Source organism: Triticum dicoccoides, chromosome 2A, assembly GCF_002162155.2.
Source record: "Triticum dicoccoides isolate Atlit2015 ecotype Zavitan chromosome 2A, WEW_v2.0, whole genome shotgun sequence".
Classification (NCBI taxonomy): domain Eukaryota; kingdom Viridiplantae; phylum Streptophyta; class Magnoliopsida; order Poales; family Poaceae; genus Triticum; species Triticum dicoccoides.
In genome coordinates this window covers 714,797,665-714,824,742 of record NC_041382.1, presented here as the reverse complement: position 1 = coordinate 714,824,742, position 27,078 = coordinate 714,797,665, and the positions used below count along the sequence as shown (strand labels likewise).

At 46.6% G+C, this 27,078-nt stretch overlaps 1 protein-coding gene across 3 annotated transcripts; it reads left to right on the top strand.

Moving 5' to 3' along the window:
* The first annotated feature begins 2,237 nt into the window (after positions 1–2,237).
* LOC119356520 (polyamine oxidase 3) lies at positions 2,238–7,489 on the top strand. 3 transcript variants are annotated; one of them, XM_037623482.1, is made up of 10 exons: positions 2,238–2,458; positions 2,779–3,087; positions 4,936–5,048; positions 5,163–5,251; positions 5,375–5,488; positions 5,568–5,655; positions 5,744–5,829; positions 5,913–6,015; positions 6,101–6,715; positions 6,802–7,119. In XM_037623482.1, the coding sequence occupies exons 2-10, from the start codon at positions 3,072–3,074 to the stop codon at positions 7,117–7,119; spliced, it is 1,542 nt and encodes a 513-aa protein (XP_037479379.1). In that variant the 5' UTR covers positions 2,238–2,458; positions 2,779–3,071. The 3 variants fall into 3 exon arrangements, with proteins under 3 accessions (XP_037479379.1, XP_037479381.1, XP_037479380.1); XM_037623484.1 differs by lacking the exon at positions 2,238–2,458 and having other exon boundaries at positions 3,072–3,087; positions 6,101–6,198; positions 6,286–6,715; XM_037623483.1 differs by lacking the exon at positions 2,238–2,458 and having other exon boundaries at positions 3,072–3,087; positions 6,802–7,489.
* Positions 7,490–27,078: the final 19,589 nt, after the last annotated feature.

Below are 27,078 nucleotides of genomic sequence, written 5' to 3'. Positions count from 1 at the left end.
TATGCATCATGCATAATAAGTAGGAGTAGCAATTTTTCTGCTTGGTTGGAAAATATACTTTGTTTTTTGAGGATCGGTTGGATGATATACTAGAGGGTAGACATGAATTCTTTTCTTTTCCTTTTCTGCGGGGAGGGTAGACATGAATTCGTTAAAACGAAGTTTCTTCTTCTTCTTCTTCTTCATCTTTCAGTTTTGTTTGGGGGTGAAAAACAGCTATATTTTCCCCTTGTTGAGAAAAGTTTCATATGCGAAATGGGCGTAATTCGAGTACCTAACTACAGAATTATTGTTAAGCACTGGTTACAAGCTTATATAAGAAAAAGAAAAACCATTGTCTTTTCAGTTCATGCACGGCTGTGTCAATGAAATCCTCGTGGTAGATAAAGGGTTACCTTTACAAAAAGCGCCAAACATACAACTATCAAACCAGTATTAAGCACGTGCCGTTTTGCGTCAAAAAAACCGTGTAAATATGCCACGCGCTCTCCTCGCTTTCGCCACAGGAACATGCAACAGGCATGCATTGTTCACACAGCAGAATACTAATTTCCTTCCCTTTCCTATGTTTCAAAAAAAAATTCATTCCCTTTCCTAAAAAAAACCAAATGCTTCATCGTGCAGCTGCACGATCTGGCGATCGCAAGCGCGTGCGTCAGAGCCGTCCGATGCGGCCGATCACGCGCGATCGCAACGGACTGTGCCGCAGTGTCACGACACAAGTGGAGACACAGAGGGAGGCCGGGCAGGCGGTGTAGCGGTGGGCCCAACGTCCTTAATTTCCAGGCAAAACCGCCCCGCACGTCCTGCTCGCCTTGTTCGAACTCCTCCTCCCTCCTCCATTTTTGAAGCCCTCCCCTCCTCCTCCGCTCATCTCTCGCGACGACGACCTACGCGGGGATGCGGTCGTGTGTTCGCTGAGGATTCGCCAGCGCAGGAGGGCGTCCGCGGGTGCTGTCGGGGATGTTCCCGGGACATGAGACCCGGCAAACATCCCGGAGGGCTCTATGGATCAACTCATTTTCGGGTCACGACGGAGGTGATGAAGCCCAATGTAAGACCCAGCTAAAGGCCAGCTCTTAGAAGAATCTGGTGGGTCGACTTTGAAGAAGGCTTAGGAAGAGGAGGTTTTCCTAACTAGGGAGACCAGATCAGTGGCGGAGACAAGCCTAGGGCAGTTGGGGCTATAGCCCTAGGCTTAGTGACAATAGCCTTTGTAATTTCTTCTTGCAAAGTATAAAAATTTATGAAAGTGCACAACTGAAGCTAGCTTAGCCCTAGGCGTAACCCCACGCTAGCTCCGCCACTTGACCAGATGATTAAGAGTTAGAGTAGGATACCTGGATACGGGTTGATAATACGACCCGAAATCTTCCAGGAACGAACCTGTTATATAAAGCGGAGCCCATATGACCAAAAGACTAAGTTAGAATCTCTCGAAAACTACGTCAGCGAATCTGCATCCTTATAATTGAGATAATCGTTAATATCAATCACGTAGGAGTAGGCTTTTTACCTCCATCGTGAGAGACTAAACATAGGTAAACTTGTGTCCTTCGTTCCCGTACAACCCCGTTCAAGCAACCACTTAGTTGCGATGGCCTCAAGACTTAGTCCTTTCATAAGGACATCTTCGTGACAAAATCACGACACCAGGCATGGGTGTGCTCGTCACGAAAGAGAGAAAAGGGTCGTGACGTGAGAGGAGGGAGAGGGGGGACCTGGTGGGACGCGGCCAGAGTGTGTGAGCGCTGGAACGGACAAGGGCGTGCGGGTCGGTGTCCCGACGCGGGGGCGGGTGTGAGAACCAGGTGTGCGCGCGGGATCCTTCCTTTTCCGGCTGTCCTGGTCGCGCGCGGGAGTGCTCCTTCCTTTTGGGGGGGAGAGCGCTCGCTCCCGCAAACGGGCTGCGCCAGCTAGTCACGTCCAAAATAAATCCTTCCCCCAAAAAATACTAATTTCCACCCCTGTTGAAATCCTAGTAATTTACACATTTAGCAGGGCGCAATCCGAAAGAACTCGCCTGGCATGCGGCCGTGCGCGTCCGGGCCGCCCTTGCGAAATCCGGGCCGTCCGTTCCAGAGCGGACGTGCACGATATGCCAGCGCGTCGCCTTGGTTGCGTGCGTGCGTGCTTCCTTCCTTCCGGCGCCGTGTCGCGGGTGCGGTCACCGGGCGGTGCACGTAACCCCCATCCAGGAAACGAGCCTATATATCAACGCCACCTGGGAGGGCGAAGGAGCCCAACACCAGCAGCAGCAACGCACCGTCCCCAGACAGACCCCGAGCCCGAGCCCAAAAGCCAGGAAGGAAGGAAGCACAAAGACTCTCCACCCACCTACTCGAAACCAAAATCCCCTCTCCGACTCTCAGAAATCCAGCGCGGCGATTCTGATCTACATACAGATCCCCTTGAGCTCCCTCGCTCGCTCGCTCCGGCCGGTCGTCGAGATTTGGAGGTGAGGGTTTCGCCATGGACGAACGTACGGACTCTGTTTTGGGGGAGGACGGGGCGCTTGGCCGGCCGGCCCTAGGTCCCAAAATTGCTCGATCATCTCGCTCGATTTGGGGCAATTCCGGTGTCGGTTCCCGCCGACTCCGTGGCGATTTCGCTCTGCCCACCCAGATTGAGCGAGCCTCCCCCAGTCGCCCGCCCCCTCCGGAATCGCCGGAGCCTCTCCCGCGATCTGGAGGCTCGCTCCGCGTGCTGCGGAGCGTTTTTCTCTTTGTGTGGGTAATCGGAGCTGTTTAATTGACCCTGTGTTGTCTGATTTTGCAGTGCCTGAGACGTTCATGGGTGTGGAGTGAGATCGAGAGCGGGGACCGTGAATTCCTACGAGGGCCGCCATTCGGCTTGCGCGTCTGCATGAACTGTTTCGTCAATCTGGGACTCAACTCCAACTCCAACCACTACGTCGCCTGCCTCCTCATCTTCCTGCTGCATTTCTCCCCGCAGCCGCTGCTGATAAATCACCCCAATTCCAATTCCAATTCAAGTAGAAGTAATCGTCAAGAAGGAGAATCCAATCCCAGTACTAGTAATCGTTAAGGGGGGAAAACAGAGCTCAACAAATGGCGAACAACAACAGTAAGTTTCTTCGATCTTCTCTGCAGATATTTTCTTCTTCTTCAGCTAGGCGTTGCTTTCAGAACCGTAGACTCTTTTCCAATGTGATGCTAGTGCAAAAATTGAATTTCACCACCATTTGGGACCAGGCGGTCCAGCTTGATTTTGTCACGCCAAACAATCTAGTTGCTTATGGTTGTTGGGAGGGGGCGTCGTGGGCCAGACGAAAGAGGCATCAACCGTCCAGCTGCAATTGCCGTTTCCCTGGACGGTGCTAGGAGGAAGAAAAAACCAAAATACTAGCTGTTTTTCATTTGTTATGCCAACACCTCACGCAAAGGGCACCCACCACTTCGGAAGCTTCTAGGATTTGACCGATTGGCCCATTTGGCAGGAACAAGTCCATGTGGTTGTGGAGTCCCATGCTTTTTTTAGCGCTGAAAGTTAGCTGTGAAGAGTGTGTTCACACAGGCTTCTTACAGTTAGTAAAGAGTAACATTAGATACCTGTAATCAGATTACCCAAATGGCATCACGTGGAAGTACAGTTATGCTTTATTTTACTCCTGTGTTGTGATTCCATGCATATTGATCGATATTATTGTGATGCACGTAGTTTGGCGTGTATTATTGTTCAGAATATTCGCTAACGGATCTAGCTGTTTGTGGACCAATGCCACAATTGAAAATATTTATTTATTTGCGCCATTTAACGTCGCTCTTGTCGGTTTCATAAAAGAACACTTTGCTCTTGTCAGCTTCATTCAACTCATATGCCTTTTTTTTTAATTTTTGGGTCTTAGTGCAACTATTGTCATCATAAGAGAAGATGCTTTGGTGATTATGGTTCTGGACTGAAGTTTGACTGCCTTTTTAGTGTCCGAAGCATATCCTGCAGAGGGTTGTCTTGTCTAAAGCTAGGTCTACCAACTAATACCATCATAAACAACAGTCTAAAAATAAAAGCATTGTTCCACATTTATTGGAGTAGCCTCAAGTGTCCAATGTCTCACTTGTAAGGACAGGCATCATGTCAAATCACTGCTAGAAAAAGTTACTAATGATCTTAGGTATAGTTTAATCTGCAGCTGCCTGTCCAATAAAAGTGTTAAATCGTTTTAAGTTTGATCTGTCATACTCGTACACATTAGAGTGTTCACTCTGGAGCTACATACCAAGAACATTGTTAGGAGTTCCAGTCCACACTGCGTCAAGTTGTTGGGAAAATCAGCGAAAATCTTTAATTGTCCTGTCTTACTTCGCCATCATTGTTCTGAGACAGGGAACATGCCTCACTACTAACCCTCCATGGTGGAGGGGGTAGAGGAGGGTTGATGTGAGAAGAACAGACGATATCGGCACTTTCACTACTTGGTAGGCTTCTTTATGTTATTTTTGTATGAACTGGTCTTTTTTTCATTTGGAGGTACCCCGTGCCACATAAAAGCAAATTGTCAGCCATAAGTGCCGGCGCCTCTGCCTGAAAACCATAAATCTCCACATACATCAACTCAGTAACCCCACAGCAGACAAGCATTCTCCAATCACATAATTCATCAGAAGATTAAAGCTGTTGGTTATCCCATCCAACCACCATAAGATATGTGAAAGTTTAGTTAACCCCCATATATGGATAAGCGCAGAAAACATTGCATGCTGCCTGCCTTTCCTCTGGTAGATGTCACCAAAATTTTGTGTTTATTACTTAGTATTTCAATAGCTAATATTACTAATTTAATGAGAAATCACTTTGTACATGGACAGATGATCACTAAAATAAATACATACCATTGAACACTTTTATTTCAAATTTTCTAGTTCAGTATTCCACTCTAATTTTAAGGCAATACCTTCTTTTTTTCTTTTTCAGGCTCATACGGTGAAAATGTCAGTAGAAAATCCCACACGCCTTCTGCTATCGTTATTGGTGGTGGGTTTGCAGGCATTGCTGCTGCAAATGCGCTCAGGAATGCGTCCTTCGAGGTATTGCATAATGTGGTTTTTGATCTTGTTCTGATGGTTTAGCTGCAATTCATACGATGCTCTTTGATCCATACAATTGTTATCTCATCAACTATGCTATTGTGATCTTTCCAGGTCGTTCTTCTGGAATCCCGTGACCGGATAGGTGGCCGAGTTCACACTGACTACTCTTTTGGGTTTCCTGTTGATCTTGGGGCATCTTGGTGAGTTCCATTATTTCCCTGGCTCCCTGCACTACATAAATAGTATTGTTTATACTGTTTATGACCAGAAGTTCATCTAGAAGCACAATTTTGAATCTTATTTCCAATTTTTGTGTGCACCAGGCTTCATGGTGTTTGTGAAGAAAATCCCCTGGCACCGATCATTGGAAGACTCGGGCTTCCACTGTACCGCACCAGTGGAGATGACTCTGTCCTTTTCGACCATGATCTCGAGAGGTACAACTTAATCTAGGTCCTGTATGTTCAGAGATATGATGAAACCAAATAAGGCTGCAACTAACATGTTATCTTTCAGTTATGCACTTTATGACACTAATGGCTCTCAAGTCCCACAAGAGTTTGTAGAAAAGATAGGGAAAGTGTTTGAGGCTATACTGGAAGAGGTAATTGCTTCTCTCAGTTCTTGGTGCTTATTTATTTATGCTGACATTTCTTGGGTTTTGATATCCTGTAACATTGATATGTGCACAGACTGGCAAATTAAGGGAAGAAATGAAGGAAGATATTTCTATAGCTAAGGCCATTGCAATTGTTTTGGAGAGAAATCCACACTTGAGGTTCGTACCATCAATCCCTGTGTTCTTATAGGGTATCCTAAAGATATTGGTTATCTTATCTGACACCATTATCCTCATATCAGGCAAGAAGGGATTGCACATGATGTTCTCCAGTGGTATTTGTGCCGCATGGAGGGTTGGTTTGCTACTGATGCGGATGCCATCTCGCTCCAGTGTTGGGACCAGGTAGTATTTGCACCCCTCTAGTACTAATAAAATAGCCATAGATCTCTGCATTATTCATGACCATATTCTGTGTAATCGAGTGCAGGAAGTTCTTCTTCCTGGTGGCCATGGTCTCATGGTTCGTGGATATCGTCCAGTTATAAATACTTTGGCAAAAGGTCTAGATATACGCCTTGGTCACAGGTATGCATATCTCTGTTTTTCCTCTAAATGTTATGAACATGGTCCCACCTTCCATTTGTTAGTACTGATCCAAGCTCTTCTCCTCAGGGTTGTTGAAATTGTTCGGCACTGGAATAGAGTAGAGGTTACTGTAAGCAATGGTAAAACATTTGTTGCGGATGCTGCAGTCATCACCGTTCCCTTGGGTGTTCTTAAATCAAACACCATTAAGTTTGAGCCGAGGCTCCCGGAATGGAAGGAGGAAGCGATAAGAGAACTGTCAGTTGGAGTCGAGAACAAAATAGTTCTCCACTTCAGTGAGGTTTTCTGGCCTAACGTGGAGTTCCTCGGAGTAGTTTCATCCACCACATATGGCTGCAGCTATTTCCTCAACCTTCACAAGGCAACAGGGCATGCTGTTCTTGTTTACATGCCTGCAGGCCGGCTTGCTTGTGACATTGAAAAGATGTCGGATGAGGCTGCTGCTCAATTTGCCTTTTCCCAGTTGAAGAAGATCCTCCCTAATGCAGCTGAGCCGGTTAGCATTTCGACACAGATCTCAGTATAATTAGCATGAATACTGCTTCCAGTTCTAACTATCATGTTGCCTAAATCCCATTGCAGCTTAACTACCTGGTGTCACACTGGGGCTCAGACGAGAACACGCTTGGTTCCTACACCTTTGACGGGGTAGGCAAGCCGCGCGACCTGTACGAGAAGCTCCGCATCCCCGTCGACAACCTATTCTTTGCCGGGGAGGCCACAAGCGTCCAGTACACGGGCACGGTGCACGGCGCCTTCTCCACGGGGGAGATGGCGGCCGAGGAGTGCCGGATGAGGGTCCTGGAGAAGTTCAGGGAGCTGGACATGCTGGAGATGTGCCACCCGATGGCCGAGCAAACGGCCACCGTCTCCGTCCCGCTGCTCATCTCCCGGCTGTAAACAGTCGCGCCCCTAAACTATCTATCTATTGTCACGTCGGGTTTGCCGGCCATTCATTCCAGTGATTGCTCGGGGAAGGCAGCGTGGGAGCAATCTATCCTTGCTCTTCCTCGTGGCATGAGGCGTGTGGCCGTGTGACCCTATGGTTTGCAGAATAAACTTACTGTTGGGTTAATAAAAAATTGTGGGCGTCTGGTATGTATACTGTCAGCGTGATGTGGGGGTTTGTGTTTGGTAAGGCGCTATGAGCTACGGCCTACGTGACCATCTTTGTAGGGCAGAGTTGGTGGTGTAGTATGTGTGATGGAACACTGTAATTTTACTACATTGACATTCTTAATATTGGCGATGATGGTAGATTATCCGTGAAGTTTGATTTAGTGTTTTATAACTCAAAATTGAATCTGATTGCACCAAAGCCATCGGTGATTCAAGAGGGCGTAGAGAGCACCGTGAGGGCATCTCGTCGCTGCATTCAAACCAAAACGGACATGGCAAATGCCGACGTACATGTCCGGACTTGTCAGTGGACAATTGTATGTCGGGACATGTCAGCGGACAATTTTTGAGAAGCGGGCCATCCAATCTGATGCGCCAAATAGAAGCGGACATGACATTTTCATAATAAATTAGGATTTTTTTTACATAGGAGTTAACCAACCCTAGTCTAATCTTCACTGTCCTTGTCTCACGTCCTACTCTTCACCGGAAGTGGGTACGTATGTGTCCCACATCCCGCTCTTCATCGGAGTCTACCTTAGCGGCCAACGTCGCTGATAGAGGTAAGGTCGCCGATCAACCTAGACGGTCTGGCCTATTGGCATTGCACATGGACTCATAAGGCGCCCACTGCTCATCCACCATGCCCATATTCTCCGTGAGTATGACCGTGATGGCCTACTTGTTTGCTTGCTTGTCGATGATCTGACCTCAGTGAGCCGGTGTTTCTCGTAAAGCTAGTTGTGCCTTCGCCATGATGACGTTGTAGTGCGCCTCTGCATACTGAAGCGTGAACCCGGTAGCCAGTGCCTCCAGTGCCTCATCCATAATCACGTCCTTCTCGTTCGATCTCTCCTCCTCCGAAGAGGTCGGAGGCTCTCCCGATGTAATGCGGGCAGCGCGTCGGGCACGCCATGCGTTCACCTCGTCCGCGATTTCGTAGCCGCGTCGCGGCGAGAGGGCCTTCCACCACCCACATTGGGTCCCAACATTTCTCACGGATATACCTGGCCAAAACTCGGGCCGGGCCGGGCCTAGCCAAGCCCGAGTCAAAAAACCCAGGCTCGAGCCCGGCCCGGCCATCGGGCCTGGTTTCTAGGCCCGAGCCCGGCCCGAACACATAAAAGCCCGACGAGCCTCGGGCCTCAGGCTATGCCTCTTCAGGAAATTGCAAAAACGACGGGCCCGGGCCCGCCCTTCGGGCTTAAAATCTAGGCCCGAGCCCGGCCCGGGAGCAGCATCGGGCCAGGCTGGGTCGGGCCGGGCCGGCCGGGCCGGGCTTCCCATGGCCAGGACTACTCACAGAGGTCGAAGAAGGAAGAAGGAAGAGCCGGTGGCTCGGACAGAGGGAGACGGGGCTCGGAGGTGGTGCAGTTTGTGCCGTGGCCGACGGTATTCAAATAGTAGCGGCCCTGGGCAGGCGAAGTGACGGCTTGAATGCGTTCGACGGGGTTGGTTTCTTGTTCGCCGAGCCGACGTGAATGTCGGCCAGGTAGACGGACGACTACTTAAATGCGGTAGGAAGCCGTCCCGTCACCTCACCCAGTCACGTCCGTTCTGAACTGGCTTAATGCTAGAGGTGGGCCAGAGCAGCTTTCTCAGCCACCACACTCGTGTGAATGCCACGCTGTATGCAAGGGCGGACCTACGTATAGCTAGCCAGTGTCACTGGACACCGGGTCCAGTTTGCACGTGCTTAATGTAATTCATTGATTTAGTGTGTATGTCATTGAATTGCTTGACATTTAGGCATGTGTTCTTCTATGTGGACACCGGGCTATTTTCAGTCTGGGTACGCCCCTGCCTATATGGCCGGCATGCGGCAGTGACTGGTCATGTTCGCTCTGAGCAGTCATGAATGCGAGATGAGGGAGGGGGGGTGTCCTGGATGTTAGAGGCCTACATGGCCAATGTCCTGCAAACCCCCTACCGGTTTGGTCTGGACATATATTTGATGCGAGCCATTGGAGGATAAAAAGTGTCCGGACCACATGGTTCAGACATTTAGGCCAACTCCATCGCGCGACCCCATCCCGTCTGGCCCCATCCGTTTGGGGTAAAAGAGACAAACCAGACGGCCCAGCGCGCGACGGCCTGGCCCATCTGGTCCGTTTTGTGTCCGGGCTGACCCATTTCGAGCGCAAACATGCGTCGGGTTTGGGTCGCGGCGGACAGCGAACGGACGCGTCGAACGTCCGCGTAGGGGCCGCGTGGCAGGCGGCCACCTACCTCCCACCCGCCAACATCAATGCGCATGAGCGGGTGGCCCCACCTGTCATCCGCCCAGCGAACATCCTTCTTAAATGGAAGCCGTGGACCGGTCGCCGTCCACACTTCCCACTCTGGCCCCTCTCTGCCCTCTCGAAACCCGACACTCCCCAAACCCTAGCCGCTCCCCGTCCTCGAACTCGCCGGCCGGCCACAACCATGGGGCTATGGAACTACGTCCGCAAGGGGAAGCACGACCGCGAGGCCGGCTCCTCCTTGGGACCCCGCCATGGCTCCATGAAGGAGGAGCCCGCATCACCGCCGCGCACCTCCTGTCGAGCCCCCGCGCCTGCCCCCTTCACCATCGCCCCTAGGGCCGCCGACAAGCGCGACCGGCAGTACCTCAACGCCGACGTATGCTGGCACTACTGGGAGACAAGGACGCCAGTCCCGTGGAGCGACGTCCACCTCCCCAACAATTGGCACCTCTCCGCCGACCAGGTCCCGATCTCACCGGTGCCGATGAGCGGCCATGCGCGGCGCGATGAGATCAAGCGCCGCCGCCTCCTCCTCCCCGACGACCTCTACTATGACGAGAGGTATGCCCCCGACTCCATGCTCTGGGACACGTGGCTCCAGGACGAGCACGACGTGCATCGCGCGTCCTACTTCGCCGACACGGTGTCGGGGCCGCGACGGCCACGTCGGGAGGTGCACGGGCGTACGCGGGTGCGCGGCCACACGCCCACGCCGTCGCCTTCCCCGTCCCCGTCACCACCTCCACCTCCTTGCATGACAGCGGAGGAGGAGGCCCGTCTCATGGTGCGTGTCATGGAGGACTTCATGCGCACGCACGATGAGTGCCAATGGGAGGGCCTCAAGGAGATGATGCCCCTCTCCGCGGCCGGCGACGTCGCCATCCCCGAGCTGGAGATGGTGGCGAAGGAGGACGTGATGGAGGAGCCGCCGGTGGCCGCGTTCCACCCGGGCCTGGTGGGCCAGCACTGGAGCTGGTCGTGCACGGCTCCGGAAATGGCAGACGCCTGGGGGGCGTGAACTGGTGCCCCATGATACGTCTCCAACGTATCTATAATTTTTGATTGTTCCATCCTATTATATTATCAACCTTGGATGTTTTATATGCCTTTATATGCTATTTTATATGATTTTTGGGACTAACCTATTAACCCAGAGCCCAGTGCCAGTTTCTGTTTTTTTCCCTTGTTTTAGAGTATCACAGAAAAGGAAAATCAAACGGAGTCCAATTGACCTGAAACTTCACGAAACTTATTTTTGGAAGGAAAGTCCCCCGGGAGACTTGGAGTCCACGTAAGGGAAGCAACAAGGAAGCCACGAGGCAGGGGGCCACGCCCACCCCTGGGCGCACCCTCCACCCTCATAGGCCCCTCGTGGCTCCCCTGACGTACTTCTTCCACCTATATAACTCCATATACCCTAAAACGATCGGGGAGCATAATAGATCGGGAGTCCCGCCGCCAGAAGCCTCCGTAGCCACCGAAAACCAATCTAGACCCGTTCCGGCACCCCGCCGGAGGGGGCAATCCCTCTCCGGTGGCCATCTTCATCATCTCGGTGCTCTCCATGACGAGGAGGGAGTAGTTCTTGTTGGGGAACGTAGTAATTTCAAAAAAAATTCTACGCACACGCAAGATCATGGTGATGCATAACAACAAGAGGGGAGAGTGTTGTCCACGTACCCTCGTAGACCGAAAGCGGAAGCGTTAGCACAACGCGGTTGATGTAGTCGTACGTCTTCACGATCCGACCGATCAAGTACCGAACGCACGGCACCTCCGAGTTCAGCACACGTTCAACCCGATGACGTTCCTCGAACTCCGATCCAGCCAAGTGTTGAGGGAGAGTTTCGTCAGCACGACGGCGTGGTGACGATGATGATGTTCTACCGACGCAGGGCTTTGCTACCTCTTGAGCACTACGTTGGTTTTCCCCGAAGAGGAAGGGATGATGCAGCAAAGTAACGTAAGTATTTCCCTCAGTTTTTGAGAACCAAGGTATCAATCCAGTAGGAGGCTATGCGCGAGTCCCTCGCACCTACACAAAACAAATAAATCCTCGCAACCAACGCAAATAGGGGTTGTCAATCCCTATAAGGCCACTCACGAGAGTGAGATCTGATAGATATGATAAGATAATATTTTTGGTATTTTTATGATAAAGATGCAAAGTAAAATAAAGGCAAAGGAAATAGCAAAGGAAATAACTAAGTAATAGGAGATCAATATGATAAAGATAGACCCGGGGGCCATAGGTTTCACTAGTGGCTTCTCTCGAGAGCATAAGTATTCTACGATGGGTGAACAAACTACTGTTGACCAATTGGCAGAATTGAGCATAGTTATGAGAATATCTAGGTATGATCATGTATATAGGCATCATGTCTGACACAAGTAGACTGGCTCCTGCCTGCATCTACTACTATTACTCCACTCATCGACCGCTATCCAGCATGCATCTAGAGTATTAAGTTAAAACAGAGTAACGCCTTAAGCAAGATGACATGATGTAGAGGGATAGACTCATGCAATATGAAGAAAACCCCATCTTGTTATCCTCGATGGCAACAATACAATATGTGCCTTGCTGCCCTTACTGTCACCGGGAAAGGACACCGCAAGATTGAACCCAAAGCTAAGCACTTCTCCCATTGCAAGAAAGATCAATCTAGTAGGCCAAACCAAACTGATAATTCGAAGAGACTTGCAAAGATAACCAATCATACATAAAATAATTCAGAGAAGATTCAAATATTATTCATAGATAGACTTGATCATAAACCCACAATTCATCGATCTCAACAAACACACCGCAAAAAGAAGATTACATCGAATAGTTCTCCACAAGAGAGGGGGAGAACGTTGTATTGAGATCCAAAAAGAGAGAAGAAGCCATCTAGCTAATAACTATGGACCCGTAGGTCTAAGGTAAACTACTCACACTTCATCGGAGAGGCTATGGTGTTGATGTAGAAGCCCTCCATGATCGATGCCCCCTCCGGCGGAGCTCCGGAACAGGCCCCAAGATGGGATCTCGTGGATACAGAAAGTTGCGGCAGTGGAATTAGGTTTTTGGCTCTGTATCTGATCATTTGGGGGTACGTGGATATATATAGGAGGAAGGAGTACGTCGGTGGAGCAACAGGGGACCCACGAGGGTGGAGGGCGCGCCTGGTGGGGGTGGGCGCGCCCCCTACCTCGTGGCCTCCTGTTTCTTTTCTTGACGTAGGGTCCAAGTCTCTCTGGTCTTATTCGTTGAGAAAATCACGTTCCCGAAGGTTTCATTCCGTTTGGACTCTGTTTGATATTCCTTTTCTTCGAAACCCTAAAACAGGCAAAAAACAACAATTCTGGGCTGGGCCTCCGGTTTATAGGTTAGTCCCAAAAACAATATAAAAGTGGATAATAAAGCCCAATAATGTCCAAAACAGTAGATAATATAGCATGGAGCAATCAAAAATTATAGATACATTGGAGACGTATCAGGCTTCGCCTAAGCACCGCTACAATATTATCGAGGTGGACTATGATGGAGGGGGGCACCGCACACGGCTACAAGATCAACTGATCAATTGTTGTATCTCTAGGGTGCCCCCTGCCCCCGTATATAAAGGAGCAAGGGGGGGGGGGTGCGGCCGGCCAGGAGAGAGGGCGCGCCAGGAGGAGTCCTACTCCCCCCCTTTCCTAGTTGGATTAGGACTTGGGAGGGGGAAAGAGGAGGGATAGAGGAAGGAAGGGGGGTGGGGTGCACCGCCCCCTTCTCCTTGTCCTATTCGGACTAGGGGGGAGGGGCGCGCGGCCCAGCCCTGGCCGCCTCTCCTTTTCTCCGTAAAGGCCCACTAAGGCCAATTAACCTCCCAGGGGGTTCCGGTAACCTCCCGGTACTCCGGTAAAATCCTGATTTCACCCGGAACACTTCCGATATCCAAACATAGGCTTCCAATATATCAATCTTCATGTCTCGACCATTTCGAGACTTCTCGTCATGTCCGTGATCACATCCGGGACTCTGAACAACCTTCGGTACATCAAAACATATAAACTCATAATATAACTGTCATCGAAACGTTAAGTGTGCGGACCCTACGGGTTCGAGAACTATGTAGCCATGACCGAGACACGTCTCCGGTCAATAACCAATAGCGGAACCTAGATGCTCATATTGGCTCCCACATATTCTACGAAGATCTTTATGGGTCAAACCGCATAACAACATACGTTGTTCCCTTTGTCATCTGTATGTTACTTGCCCGAGATTCGATCGTCGGTATCTCAATACCTAGTTCAATCTCGTTATCGGCAAGTCTCTTTACTCGTTCCGTAATACATCATCCCGCAACTAACTCATTAGTTGCAATGCTTGCAAGGCTTATAGTGATGTGCATTACCGAGTGGGCCCATAGATACCTCTTCGACAATCGGAGTGACAAATCCTAATCTCGAAATACGCCAACCCAACAAGTACCTTCAGAGACACCTGTAGAGCACCTTTATAATCACCCAGTTATGTTGTGACGTTTGGTGGCACACAAAGTGTTCCTCCGGTAAACGGGAGTTGCATAATCTCATAGTCATAGGAACATGTATAAGTCATGAAGAAATCAATAGCAACAAACTAAACGATCAAGTGCTAAGCTAACGGAATGGGTCAAGTAAACCACATCATTCTCCTAATGATGTGACCCCGTTAATCAAATGACAACTCATGTCTATGGTTAGGAAACATAACCATATTTGATCAACGAGCTAGTCAAGTAGAGGCATACTAGTGCCACTCTGTTTGTCTATGTATTCACACATGTATTATGTTTCCGGTTAATACAATTCTAGCATGAATAATAAACATTTATCATGATATAAGGAAATAAATAATAACTTTATTATTGCCTCTAGGGCATATTTCCTTCAGTCTCCCACTTGCACTAGAGTCAATAATCTAGTTCACATCATCATGTGATTTAACACCAATAGTTCACATCTTTATGTGATTAGTTCACATCTCCATGTGACTAACACCCAAAGGGTTTACTAGAGTCAATAATCTAGTTCACATCGCTATGTGATTAACACCCAAAGAGTGATCATGTTTTGCTTGGGAGAGAAATTTAGTCAACGGGTCTGCCAAATTCAGATCCGTATGTATTTTGCAAATTTCTATGTCTACAATGCTCTGCACGGAGCTACTTTAGCTAATTGCTCCCACTTTCAATATGTATCCAGATTGAGACTTAGAGTCATCTGGATGAGTGTCAAAACTTGCATCGACGTAACCCTTTACGATGAACCTTTTTTGTCACCTCCATAATCGAGAAACATATCCTTATTCCACTAAGGATAATTTTGACCGCTGTCCAGTGATCTACTCCTAGATCACTATTGTACTCCCTTGCCAAAATCAGTATAGGGTATACAATAGATCTGGTACACATCATGTCATATTTTATAGAACCTAAGGCCAGGGCATAGGGAATGACTTTCATTCTCTTTCTATCTTCTGCCGTGGTCAGGCTTTGAGTCTTACTCAGTTTCACACCTTGTAACATAGGCAAGAACTCTTTCTTTGACTGTTCCATTTTGAACTAATTCAAAATCTTGTCAAGGTATGTACTCATTGAAAAACTTATCAAGCGTCTTGATCTATCTCTATAGATCTTGATGCTCAATATGTAAGCAGCTTCACCGAGGTCTTTCTTTGAAAAATTCCTTTATGCTTTGTAAAATAATTCTACATTATTTCCGATCAATAATATGTCATTCACATATACTTATCAGAAATGTTGTAGTGCTCGCACTCACTTTCTTGTAAATACAGGCTTCACCGCAAGTCTGTATAAAACTATATGCTTTGATCAACTTATCAAAGCTTATATTCCAACTTCGAGATGCTTGCACCAGTCCATAGATGGATCACTGGAGCTTGCATATTTTGTTAGCACCTTTAGGATTGACAAAACTTTCTTGTTGCATCATATACAACTCTTCTTTAATAAATCCATTAAGGAATGTAGTTTTGTTTATCCATTTGCCAGATTTCATAAAATGTGGCAATTGCTAACATGATTCGGACAGACTTAAGCATAGATACGAGTGAGAAACTCTCATCGTAGTCAACTGTTGGAAATATGCCCTAGAGTCAATAATAAATTAGTTATTATTATATTTCCTTGTTCATGATAATCGTTTATTATCCATGCTAGAATTGTATTGATAGGAAACTCAGATACATGTGTGGATACATAGACAACACCATGTCCCTAGTAAGCCTCTAGTTGACTAGCTCGTTGATCAATAGATGGTTACGGTTTCCTGACCATGGACATTGGATGTCATTGATAACGGGATCACATCATTAGGAGAATGATGTGATGGACAAAGACCCAATCCTAAGCCTAGCACAAGATCATGTAGTTCGTATGCTAAAGCTTTTCTAATGTCAAGTATCATTTCCTTAGACCATGAGATTGTGCAACTCCCGGATACCGTAGGAGTGCTTTGGGTGTGCCAAACGTCACAACGTAACTGGGTGGCTATAAAGGTACACTACAGGTATCTCCGAAAGTGTCTGTTGGGTTGGCACGAATCGAGACTGGGATTTGTCACTCCGTGTAAACGGAGAGGTATCTCTGGGCCCACTCGGTAGGACATCATCATAATGTGCACAATGTGATCAAGGAGTTGATCACGGGATGATGTGTTACGAAACGAGTAAAGAGACTTGCCGGTAACGAGATTGAACAAGGTATCGGGATACCGACGATCGAATCTCGGGCAAGTATCGTACCGATAGACAAAGGGAATTGCATACGGGATTGATTAAGTCCTTGACATCGTGGTTCATCCGATGAGATCATCGTGGAACATGTGGGAGCCAACATGGGTATCCAGATCCCGCTGTTGGTTATTGACCGGAGAACGTCTCGGTCATGTCTGCTTGTCTCCCGAACCCGTAGGGTCTACACACTTAACGTTCGGTGACGCTAGGGTTATAGAGATATTAGTATGCGGTAACCCGAAAGTTGTTCGGAGTCCCGGATGAGATCCCGGACGTCACGAGGAGTTCCGGAATGGTCCGGAGGTAAATAATTATATATAGGAAGTGCTATTTCGGGCATCAGGACAAGTTTCGGGGTCACCGGTATTGTACCGGGACCACCGGAAGGGTCCCGGGGGTCCACCGGGTGGGGCCACCTGCCCCGGGGGGCCACATGGGCTGTAGGGGGTGCGCCTTGGCCTATATGGGCCAAGGGCACCAGCCCCAAGAGGCCCATGCGCCTAGGGTTCAAGGAAGGGAAGAGTCCCAAAGGGGGAAGGCACCTTCTAGGTGCCTTGGGGAGGAGGGATTCCTCCCTTGGCCGCACCCCCCTAGGAGATTGGATCTCCTAGGGCCGGCGCCCCCCCTTGGACTCCCTATATATAGTGGGGGAAGGAGGGCCTCTCAACCCACGCCTTGGTGCCTCCCTCTCCCTCTCCAACACCTCCTCCTCCTCCTCCATAGAGCTTGGCGAAGCCCTGCCGGAGTACTGCAGATCCATCACCACCACGCCGTCGTGCTGCTGCTGGAGCCATCTTCCTCAACCTCTCCTCCCCCCTTGCTGGATCAAGAAGGAGGAGACGTCACTGCTCCGTACGTGTGTTGAACGCGGAGGTGCCGTTCGTTCGGCGCTAGGATCTCCGGTGATTTGGATCACGTCGAGTACGCCTTCATCAACCCCGTTCTCTTGAACACTTCCACGCGCGATCTACAAGGGTATGTAGATCCACTCCTCCCTCGTTGCTAGATGACTCCATAGATTGATCTTGGTGACACATAGGAAAATTTTGAATTATTGCTACGTTCCCCAACAGTGGTATCAGAGCCAGGTTTATGCGTAGTTACTATGCACGAGTAGAACACAAAGTAGTTGTGGGCGTTGATTTTGTTCAATATTCTTACCGTTACTAGTCCAATCTTGATTCGGCGGCATTGTGGGATGAAGCGGCCCGGACCGACCTTACACGTACTCTTACGTGAGACTGGTTCCACCGACTGACATGCACTAGTTGCATAAGGTGGCTAGCGGGTGTCTGTCTCTCCCACTTTAGTCGGATCGGATTCGATGAAAAGGGTCCTTATGAAGGGTAAATAGCAATTGGCATATCACGTTGTGGTCTTTGCGTAGGTAAGAAACGTTCTTGCTAGAAACCCATAGCAGCCACGTAAAACATGCAAACAACAATTAGAGGACGTCTAACTTGTTTTTGCAGGGTATGCTATATGATGTGATATGGCCAAAAGGATGTGATGAATGATATATGTGATGTATGAGATTGATCATGTTCTTGTAATAGGAATCACGACTTGCATGTCGATGAGTATGACAACCGGCAGGAGCCATAGGAGTTGTCTTAATTTATTTATGACCTGCGTGTCAACATAAACGTCATGTAATTACTTTACTTTATTGCTAACCGTTAGCTATAGTAGTAGAAGTAATAGTTGGTGAGGCAACTTCATGGAGACACGATGATGGAGATCATGGTGTCATGCCGGTGACGAAGATGATCATGGAGCCCCGAAGATGGAGATCAAAAGGAGCAAAGTGATGATGGCCATATCATGTCACTATTTGATTGCATGTGATGTTTATCATGTTTATACATCTTATTTGCTTAGAACGATGGTAGTAAATAAGATGATCCCTCACTAAAATTTCAAGAAGGTGTTCCCCCTAACTGTGCACCGTTGCGAAAGTTCGTCGTTTCGAAGCACCACGTGATGATCGGGTGTGATAGATTCTTACGTTCGAATACAACGGGTGTTGACGAGCCTAGCATGTACAGACATGGCCTCGGAACACATGCGAAACACTTAGGTTAACTTGACGAGCCTAGCATGTACAGACATGGCCTCGGAACACAAGAGACCGAAAGGTCGAGCATGAGTCATATAGAAGATACGATCAACATGAAGATGTTCACTGATGTTGACTAGTCCGTCTCACGTGATGATCGAACACGGCCTAGTTGACTCGGATCATGTAATCACTTAGATGACTAGAGGGATGTCTATCTGAGTGGGAGTTCATAAGATGAACTTAATTATCCTGAACATAGTCAAAAGGTCTTCGCAAATTATGTCGTAGCTCGCACTTCAGTTCTACTGTTTAGATATGTTCCTAGAGAAAAATTAGTTGAAAGTTGATAGTAGCAATTATGCAGACAGAAGAAGGCTTATGTCTTTAATGCACCGCTTAGTGTGCTGAACCTCGAACGTCGTCTGTGGATGTTGCGAACATCTGACATACACATTTTGATAACTACGTGATAGTTCAGTTAAACGGTTTAGAGTTGAGGCACCGATGACGTTTTAAAACGTCACGAAACATATGAGATGTTTCAAGGGCTGAAATTGGGATTTCAGGCTCGTACCCACATCAAGAGGTATAAGACCTCTGACGATTCTCTTAGCCTGCAAACTAACAGAGAAAAGCTCAATTGTTGAGCTTGTGCTCAGATTGTCTGAGTGCAACAATCACTTGAATCGAGTGGGAGTTGATCTTCCAGATGAGATAGTGATGTTTCTCCAAAGTCATTGCCACCAAGCTGCTAGAGCTTCATGATGAACTATAATATATAAGGGACATATATGATGATCCTTGAGATATTCGCGATGTTTGACACCACAAAAGTAGAAATCAAGAAGGAGCATCAATTGTTGATGGTTGGTGAAACCACTAGTTTCAAGAAGGGCAAGGGCAAGAAGGGATACTTCATGAAACGGCAAATCAGCTGCTGCTCTAGTGAAGAAACCCAAGGTTGAGCCCAAACCCGAGACTAAGTGCTTCTGTAATAAGGGGAACAGCCACTGGAGCAGAATTACCCTAGATACTTGGTAGATAAGAAGGCTGGCAAGGTCGATAGAAGTACATTGGATATACATTGTGTTGATGTGTACTTTACTAGTACTCCTAGTAGCACCAGGGTATTAGATACCGGTTCGGTTGCTAAGTGTTAGTAACTCGAAATAAAAGCTGCGGAATAAACGGAGACTAGCTAAAGGTGAGCTGACGATATGTGTTGGAAGTATTTCCAATGTTGATATGATCAAGCATCGCACGCTCCCTCTACCATCGAGATTGGTGTTTGCGTTGAGCATAGACATGATTGGATTACGTCTATCGCAATACAGTTATTCATTTAAGGAGAATAATGGATACTCTGTTTATTTGAATAATACTTTCAATGGTCTTACACCTAAAATGAATGGTTTATTGAATCTCGATCGTAGTGATACACATGTTCATGCCAAAAGATAGTAATGATAGTACCACCTACTTGTGGCACTGCCACGTAAGTCATATCGGTATAAAACGCATGAAGAAGCTCCATGTTGATGGATCTTTGCGCTCACTCATTTTTGAAAAGTTTGAGGCATGCGAACCATGTCTATTGGTGTATATGCATGAAGAAACTCCATGCAAATGGATCGTTTGGACTCACTAGATTTTGAATCACTTGAGACATGCAAATCATACCACATGGGCAAGATGACTGAAAGCCTCGTTTTCAGTAAAATGGAACTAAAGCAACTTGTTGGAAGTAATACATTTTGATGTGTGCAGTCCAATGAGTGCTGAGGCGTGTAGTGGATATCGTTATGTTCTTACTTCACAGATGATTTGAGTAAGATGTTGAGTATATTTACTTGATAAATCACGAGTCTAAATTATTGAAAGGTTCAAGTAATTTCAGGGTGAAGTTGAAAGATCGTCGTGACAAGAGGATAAGATATCTATGATATGATCATAGAGATGAATATCTGAATTACGAGTTTGGCATAGAATTAAGACATTGTGAAAATTGTTTCACAACTAATACAGCCTGGAACACCATAGTGTGATGGTGTGTCCGAACATCATAACTGCACCCTATTGGATATGATGCATACCATGATGTCTCTTATCGAATTACCACGATAGTTTATGGGTTAGGCATTAGAGACAACCACATTTACTTTAAATAGGGCACCACGTAATTCCGATGAGATGACACCGTATGAACTATGGTTTAGAGAAACCTAAGTGTCATTTTTTAAAAGTTTGGGGCTGCGACGCTTATGTGAAAAAGTTTCAGGCTGATAAGCTCGAACCCAAAGTGGATAAATGCATCTTCATAGGACACCCAAAACAGTTGGGTATACCTCCTGTCTCAGATCCGAAAGCAATAAGGGATTGTTTCTAGAATCGGGTCCTTTCTCGAGGAAAAGTTTCTCTCGAAAGAATTGAGTGGGAGGATGGTGGAGACTTGATAAGGTTATTGAACCGTCTCTTCAACTAGTGTGTGACAGGGCACAGGGAGTTGTTCCTGTGGCACCTACACCAATTGAAGTGGAAGCTTATGATAGTGATCATGAAACTTCAGATCAAGTCACTACCGAACCTCGTGGGATGACAAGGATGCGTACTACTTCAGAGTGGTACGTAATCCTGTCTTGGAAGTCATGTTGCTAGACAACAATGAACCTACGAGCTATGGTGAAGCGATGGTGGGCCCGGATTCCGATATATGGCTCGAGGCCATAAAATCCGAGAGAGGATCCATGTATGAAAACAAAGTGTAGACTTTGGCAGAATGGCTCGATGGTCGTAAGGCTATTGAGTACCGATGGATTTTAAAAGGAAGACGGACAATGATGGTAAGTATAACCATTAAGAAAGCTCGACTTGTCGTTAAGTTTTTTTTTCCGACAAGTTCAAGGAGTTGACTATGATGAGACATTCTCACTCGTAGCGATGCTAAGTGTCTGTTGGAATTATATTAGCGATTACTGCATTATTTATGAAATCTTGCAGATAGGATGTCAAAACATTGTTTCCTCGACGATTTTCTTGAGGAAAGGTTGTAGATGATACAACCGGAAGGTTTTGTCAATCCTCAAAGATCCTAATAAGTACGCAAAGCTCCAGCAATCCTTCTAAGGACTGGAGTAAGCATCTCGGAGTTGGAATATATGCTTTGATGATGATCAAAGATTTTGGGTTTATACAAAGTTTATGAGAAATTTGTATTTCCAAAGAAGTGAGTGGGAGCACTATAGAATTTCTGATGAATATATGTTGTTGACATATTGTTGATCAGAAATGACGTAGAATTTTTGGAAAGCATATAGGGTTATTTGGAAAGTGTTTTTCAATGGAAAGTCTGGATTAAGCTACTTGAACATTGAGCATCAAGATCTATAAGGATAGATCAAAACACTTAATGATACTTTCAAATGAGCACATACCTTGACATGATCTTGAAGGTGTTCAAGATGGATCAGTCAAAGAAGGAGTTCTTGCCTGAGTTGTAAGGTATGAAGTTAAGACTTAAAGCTCGACCACGACAGAATAGAGAGAAAGGACGATGGTCGTCCCCTATGCTTAAGATATAGGCTCTACAGTATGCTATGCTGTGTACCGCACCTGAAATGTGCCTTGCCATGAGTCAGTCAAGGGGTACAAGAGTGATCTAAGAATGGATCACAGGACAGCGGTCAAAGTTATCCTTATTAACTAGTGGACTAAGGAATTTTCTCGATTATGGAGGTGGTAAAAGAGTTCGTCATAAAGGGTTACGCCGATGCAAACTTTGACACTAATCCAGATTATTCTGAGTAGTAAACTGGATTCGTATAGTAGAACAGTTATTTGGAATAGCTCCAAATGTAGCGTAGTAGTTGCATCTACAAGATGACATAAGAAATTTGCGAAGTACATACGGATCTGAAAGATTCAGACCCGTTGACTATAACATCTCTCACAAGCATAACATGATCAAACCCAGAACTCATCAAGTGTTAATCACATGGTAATGTGAACTAGATTATTGACTCTAGTAAACTCTTTGGGTGTTAGTCACATGGGGATGTGACCTTGAGTGTTAATCACATATCGATGTGAACTGGATTATTGACTCTATTGCAAGTGGGAGACTGTTGGAAATATGCCCTAGAGGCAATAATAAATTAGTTATTATTATATTTACTTGTTCATGATAATCGTTTATTATCCATGCTAGAATTGTATTGATAGGAAACTCAGATACATGTGTGGATACATAGACAACACCATGTCCCTAGTAAGCCTCTAGTTGACTAGCTCGTTGATCAATAGATGGTTACGGTTTCCTGACCATGGACATTGGATGTCATTGATAACGGGATCACATCATTAGGAGAATGATGTGATGGACAAAGACCCAATCCTAAGCCTAGCACAAGATCATGTAGTTCGTATGCTAAAGCTTTTCTAATGTCAAGTATCATTTCCTTAGACCATGAGATTGTGCAACTCCCGGATACCGTAGAAGTGCTTTGGGTGTGCCAAACGTCACAACGTAACTGGGTGGCTATAAAGGTACACTACAGGTATCTCCGAAAGTGTCTGTTGGGTTGGCACGAATCGAGACTGGGATTTGTCACTCCGTGTAAACAGAGAGGTATCTCTGGGCCCACTCGGTAGGACATCATCATAATGTGCACAATGTGATCAAGGAGTTGATCACGGGATGATGTGTTACGAAACGAGTAAAGAGACTTGCCGGTAACGAGATTGAACAAGGTATCGGGATACCGACGATCGAATCTCGGGCAAGTATCGTACCGATAGACAAAGGGAATTGCATCCGGGATTGATTAAGTCCTTGACATCGTGGTTCATCCGATGAGATCATCGTGGAACATGTGGGAGCCAACATGGGTATCCAGATCCCGCTGTTGGTTATTGACCGGAGAACATCTTGGTCATGTCTGCTTGTCTCCCGAACCCGTAGGGTCTACACACTTAAGGTTCAGTGACGCTAGGGTTATAGAGATATTAGTATGCGGTAACCCGAAAGTTGTTCGGAGTCCCGGATGAGATCCCGGACGTCACGAGGAGTTCCGGAATGGTCCGGAGGTAAAGAATTATATATAGGAAGTGCTATTTCGGGCATCGGGACAAGTTTCGGGGTCACCGGTATTGTACCGGGACCACCGGAAGGGTCCCGGGGGTCCACCGGGTGGGGCCACCTGCCCCGGGGGGCCACATGGGCTGTAGGGGGTGCGCCTTGGCCTATATGGGCCAAGGGCACCAGCCCCAAGAGGCCCATGTGCCTAGGGTTCAAGGAAGGGAAGAGTCCCAAAGGGGGAAGGCACCTCCTAGGTGCCTTGGGGAGGAGGGATTCCTCCCTTGGCCGCACCCCCCTAGGAGATTGGATCTCCTAGGGCCGGCGCCCCCCCCTTGGACTCCCTATATATAGTGGGGGAAGGAGGGCCTCTCAACCCACGCCTTGGTTTCTCCCTCTCCTTATCCAACACCTCCTCCTCCTCCTCCATAGAGCTTGGCGAAGCCCTGCCGGAGTACTGCAGCTCCATCACCACCACGCCGTCGTGCTGCTGCTGGAGCCATCTTACTCAACCTCTCCTCCCCCCTTGCTGGATCAAGAAGGAGGAGACGTCACTGCTCCATACGTGTGTTGAACGCGGAGGTGCCGTCCGTTCGGCGCTAGGATCTCCGGTGATTTGGATCACGTCGAGTACGCCTTCATCAACCCCGTTCTCTTGAACGCTTCCGCGCGCGATCTACAAGGGTATGTAGATCCACTCCTCCCTCGTTTCTAGATGACTCCATAGATTGATCTTGGTGACACGTAGGAAAATTTTGAATTATTGCTACGTTCCCCAACATCAACACCTTGAACTTGTCGAAAACCTTTTGCGACAATTGTAGCTTTGTAGATAGTAAAACTACTATCAGCGTCCGTCTTCCTCTTGAAGATCCATTTAATCTCAATGGCTCGCCGATCTTTGGGCAAGTCAATCAAAGTCCATACTTTGTTCTTATACATGGATCTCATCTCAGATTTCATGGCCTCAAGCCATTTCACGGAATCTGGGCTCATCATCGCTTCCTCATAGTTCATAGGTTCGTCATGGTCAAGTAACATGACCTCCATAACAGGATTACAGTACCACTCTGGTGCGGATCTCGCTGTGGTTTACCTACAAGGTTCGGTAGTAACTTGATCTGAAGTTACATGATCATCATCATTAGCTTCCTCACTAATTGGTGTAGTAGTCACAGGAACAGATTTCTATGATGAACTACTTTCCAACAGGTACAATTACCTCATCAAGTTCTACTTTCCTCCCACTCACTTCTTTCGAGAGAAACTCCTTCTCTAGAAAAACTCCGAATTTAGCAACATAAGTCTTGCCTTCGGATCTGTGATAGAAGGCGTACCGAGCAGTCTCCTTGAGGTATCCTATGAAGACACATTTCTCCGATTTGGGTTTGAGCTTATCAGGATGAAACTTTTTCATATAAGCATCGCAGCCCCAAACTTTAAGAAACGACAAATTTGGTTTCTTGCCAAACCGCAGTTCATATAGTGTCGTCTCAACGGATTTAGATGGTGCCCTATTTAACGTGAATGCAGCTGTCTCTAATGCATAACCCCAAAATGATAGTGGTAAATCGGTAAGAGACATCATATATTGCACCATATCTAATAAAGTACGGTTACGATGTTCGGACACACCATTACGTTGTGGTGTTCCAGGTGGCGTGAGTTGCAAAACTATTCCGTTGAAGACCAAACTCGTAACTCAAATATTCTCCTCCACGATCAGATGGTAGAAACTTTACTTTCTTGTTACGATGATTTTCCACTTCACTCTGAAATTATATGAACTTTTCAAATGTTTCAGACTTATGTTTCAGCAAGTAGATATACTCATATCTGCTCAAATCATCTGTGAAGATCAGAAAATAATGATACCTGTCACGAGCCTCAATATTCATCGGACCACATACATCAGTATGTATGATTTCCAACAAATCTGTTGCTCGCTCCATTGTTCCGGAGAACGGAGTCTTAGTCATCTTGCCCATGAGGCATGGTTCGCAAGCATCAACTGATTCATAATCAAGTGATTCCAAAAGCCCATCAACATGGATTTTCTTCATGCGCTTTACACCAATATGACCTAAACGGTAGTGCCACAAATAAGTTGCACTATCATTATTAACTTTGCATCTTTCGGCTTCAATATTATGAAAATGTGTATCACCACGATCGAGATCCAACAAATCATTTTCATTGGGTGTATGACCATAGAAGGTTTTATTCATGTAAACAGAACAACAATTATTCTCTAACTTACATGAATAACCGTATTACAATTAACATGATCCAATCATATTCATGCTCAACGCAAACACTAAATAACATTTAAGTTAGGTTTAACACTAATCCCGAAAGTATAGGGAGTGTGCGATGATGTTCATATCAATCTTGGAACCATTTCCAATACACATCGTCACTTCACCCTTAACTAGTCTCTGTTCATTCTGCAACTCCCGTTTTGAGTTACTATTCTTAGCAACTGAACTAGTATCAAATACTGAGGGGTTGCTATAAACACTAGTAAAGTACACATCAATAACATGTATATCAAATATACCTATGTTAACTTTGCCATCCTTCTTATCCGCCAATTACTTGGGGTAGTTCCGCTTCCAGTGACCAGTCCCTTTGCAGTAGAAGCACTCAGTTTCAGGCTTAGGTCCAGACTTGGGTTTTTTCACTTGAGCAGCAAATTGCTTCCCGTTCTTCTTGAAGTTCCCCTTTCTTCCCTTTGTCCCTTTACTTGAAACTAGTGGTTTTGTTTACCATCAACACTTGATGCTTTTCTTGATTTCTACCTTCGTCGATTTCAGCATCACAAAGAGCTTGGGAATCATTTCCGTTATCCCTTGCATATTATAGTTCATCACGAAGTTCTACTAACTCGGTGATGGTGACTAGAGAATTCTGTCAATCACTATTTTATCTGGAAGATTAACTCCCACTTGATTCAAGCGATTGTAGTAACCAAACAATCTGAGCACATGCTCACTGCTTGAGCTATTCTCCTCCATCTTTTAGCTATAGAACTTGTTGGAGACTTCATATCTCTCAACTCGGGTATTTGCTTGAAATATTAACTTCAACTCCTGGAACATCTCATATGGTCCATGACGTTGAAAACGTCTTCGAAGTCCCGATTCTAAGCCGTTTAAGCATGGTGCACTAAACTATCAAGTAGTCATCATATTGAGCTAGCCAAACGTTCATAACATCTGCATCTGCTCCTGCAATAGGTTTGTCACCTAGCGGTGCATCAAGGACATAATTCTTCTGTGCAGCAATGAGGATAAACCTCAGATCACGGATCCAATCCACATCATTGCTACTAACATCTTTCAACTTAGTTTTTAGGAACATATCAAAAATAAAACAGGGAGCTAAACGCGAGCTATTGATCTAAAACATAGATATGCTAATACTACCAGGACTAAGTTCATGATAAATTTAAGTTCAATTAATCATATTACTTAAGAACTCCCACTTAGATAGACATCCCTCTAATCCTCTAAGTGATCACGTGATCCATATCAACTAAACCATGTCCGATCATCACGTGAGATGGAGTAGTTTCAATGGTGAACATCAC

Bases quoted from the DNA above. Each gene is read 5' to 3' on its own strand.
- LOC119356520 (XM_037623483.1), top strand. The intron at 5,830-5,912 runs GTTCGTACCATC...TCCTCATATCAG, and splicing joins GAGAGAAATCCACACTTGAG to GCAAGAAGGGATTGCACATG. The intron at 6,716-6,801 runs GTTAGCATTTCG...ATCCCATTGCAG, and splicing joins TCCCTAATGCAGCTGAGCCG to CTTAACTACCTGGTGTCACA.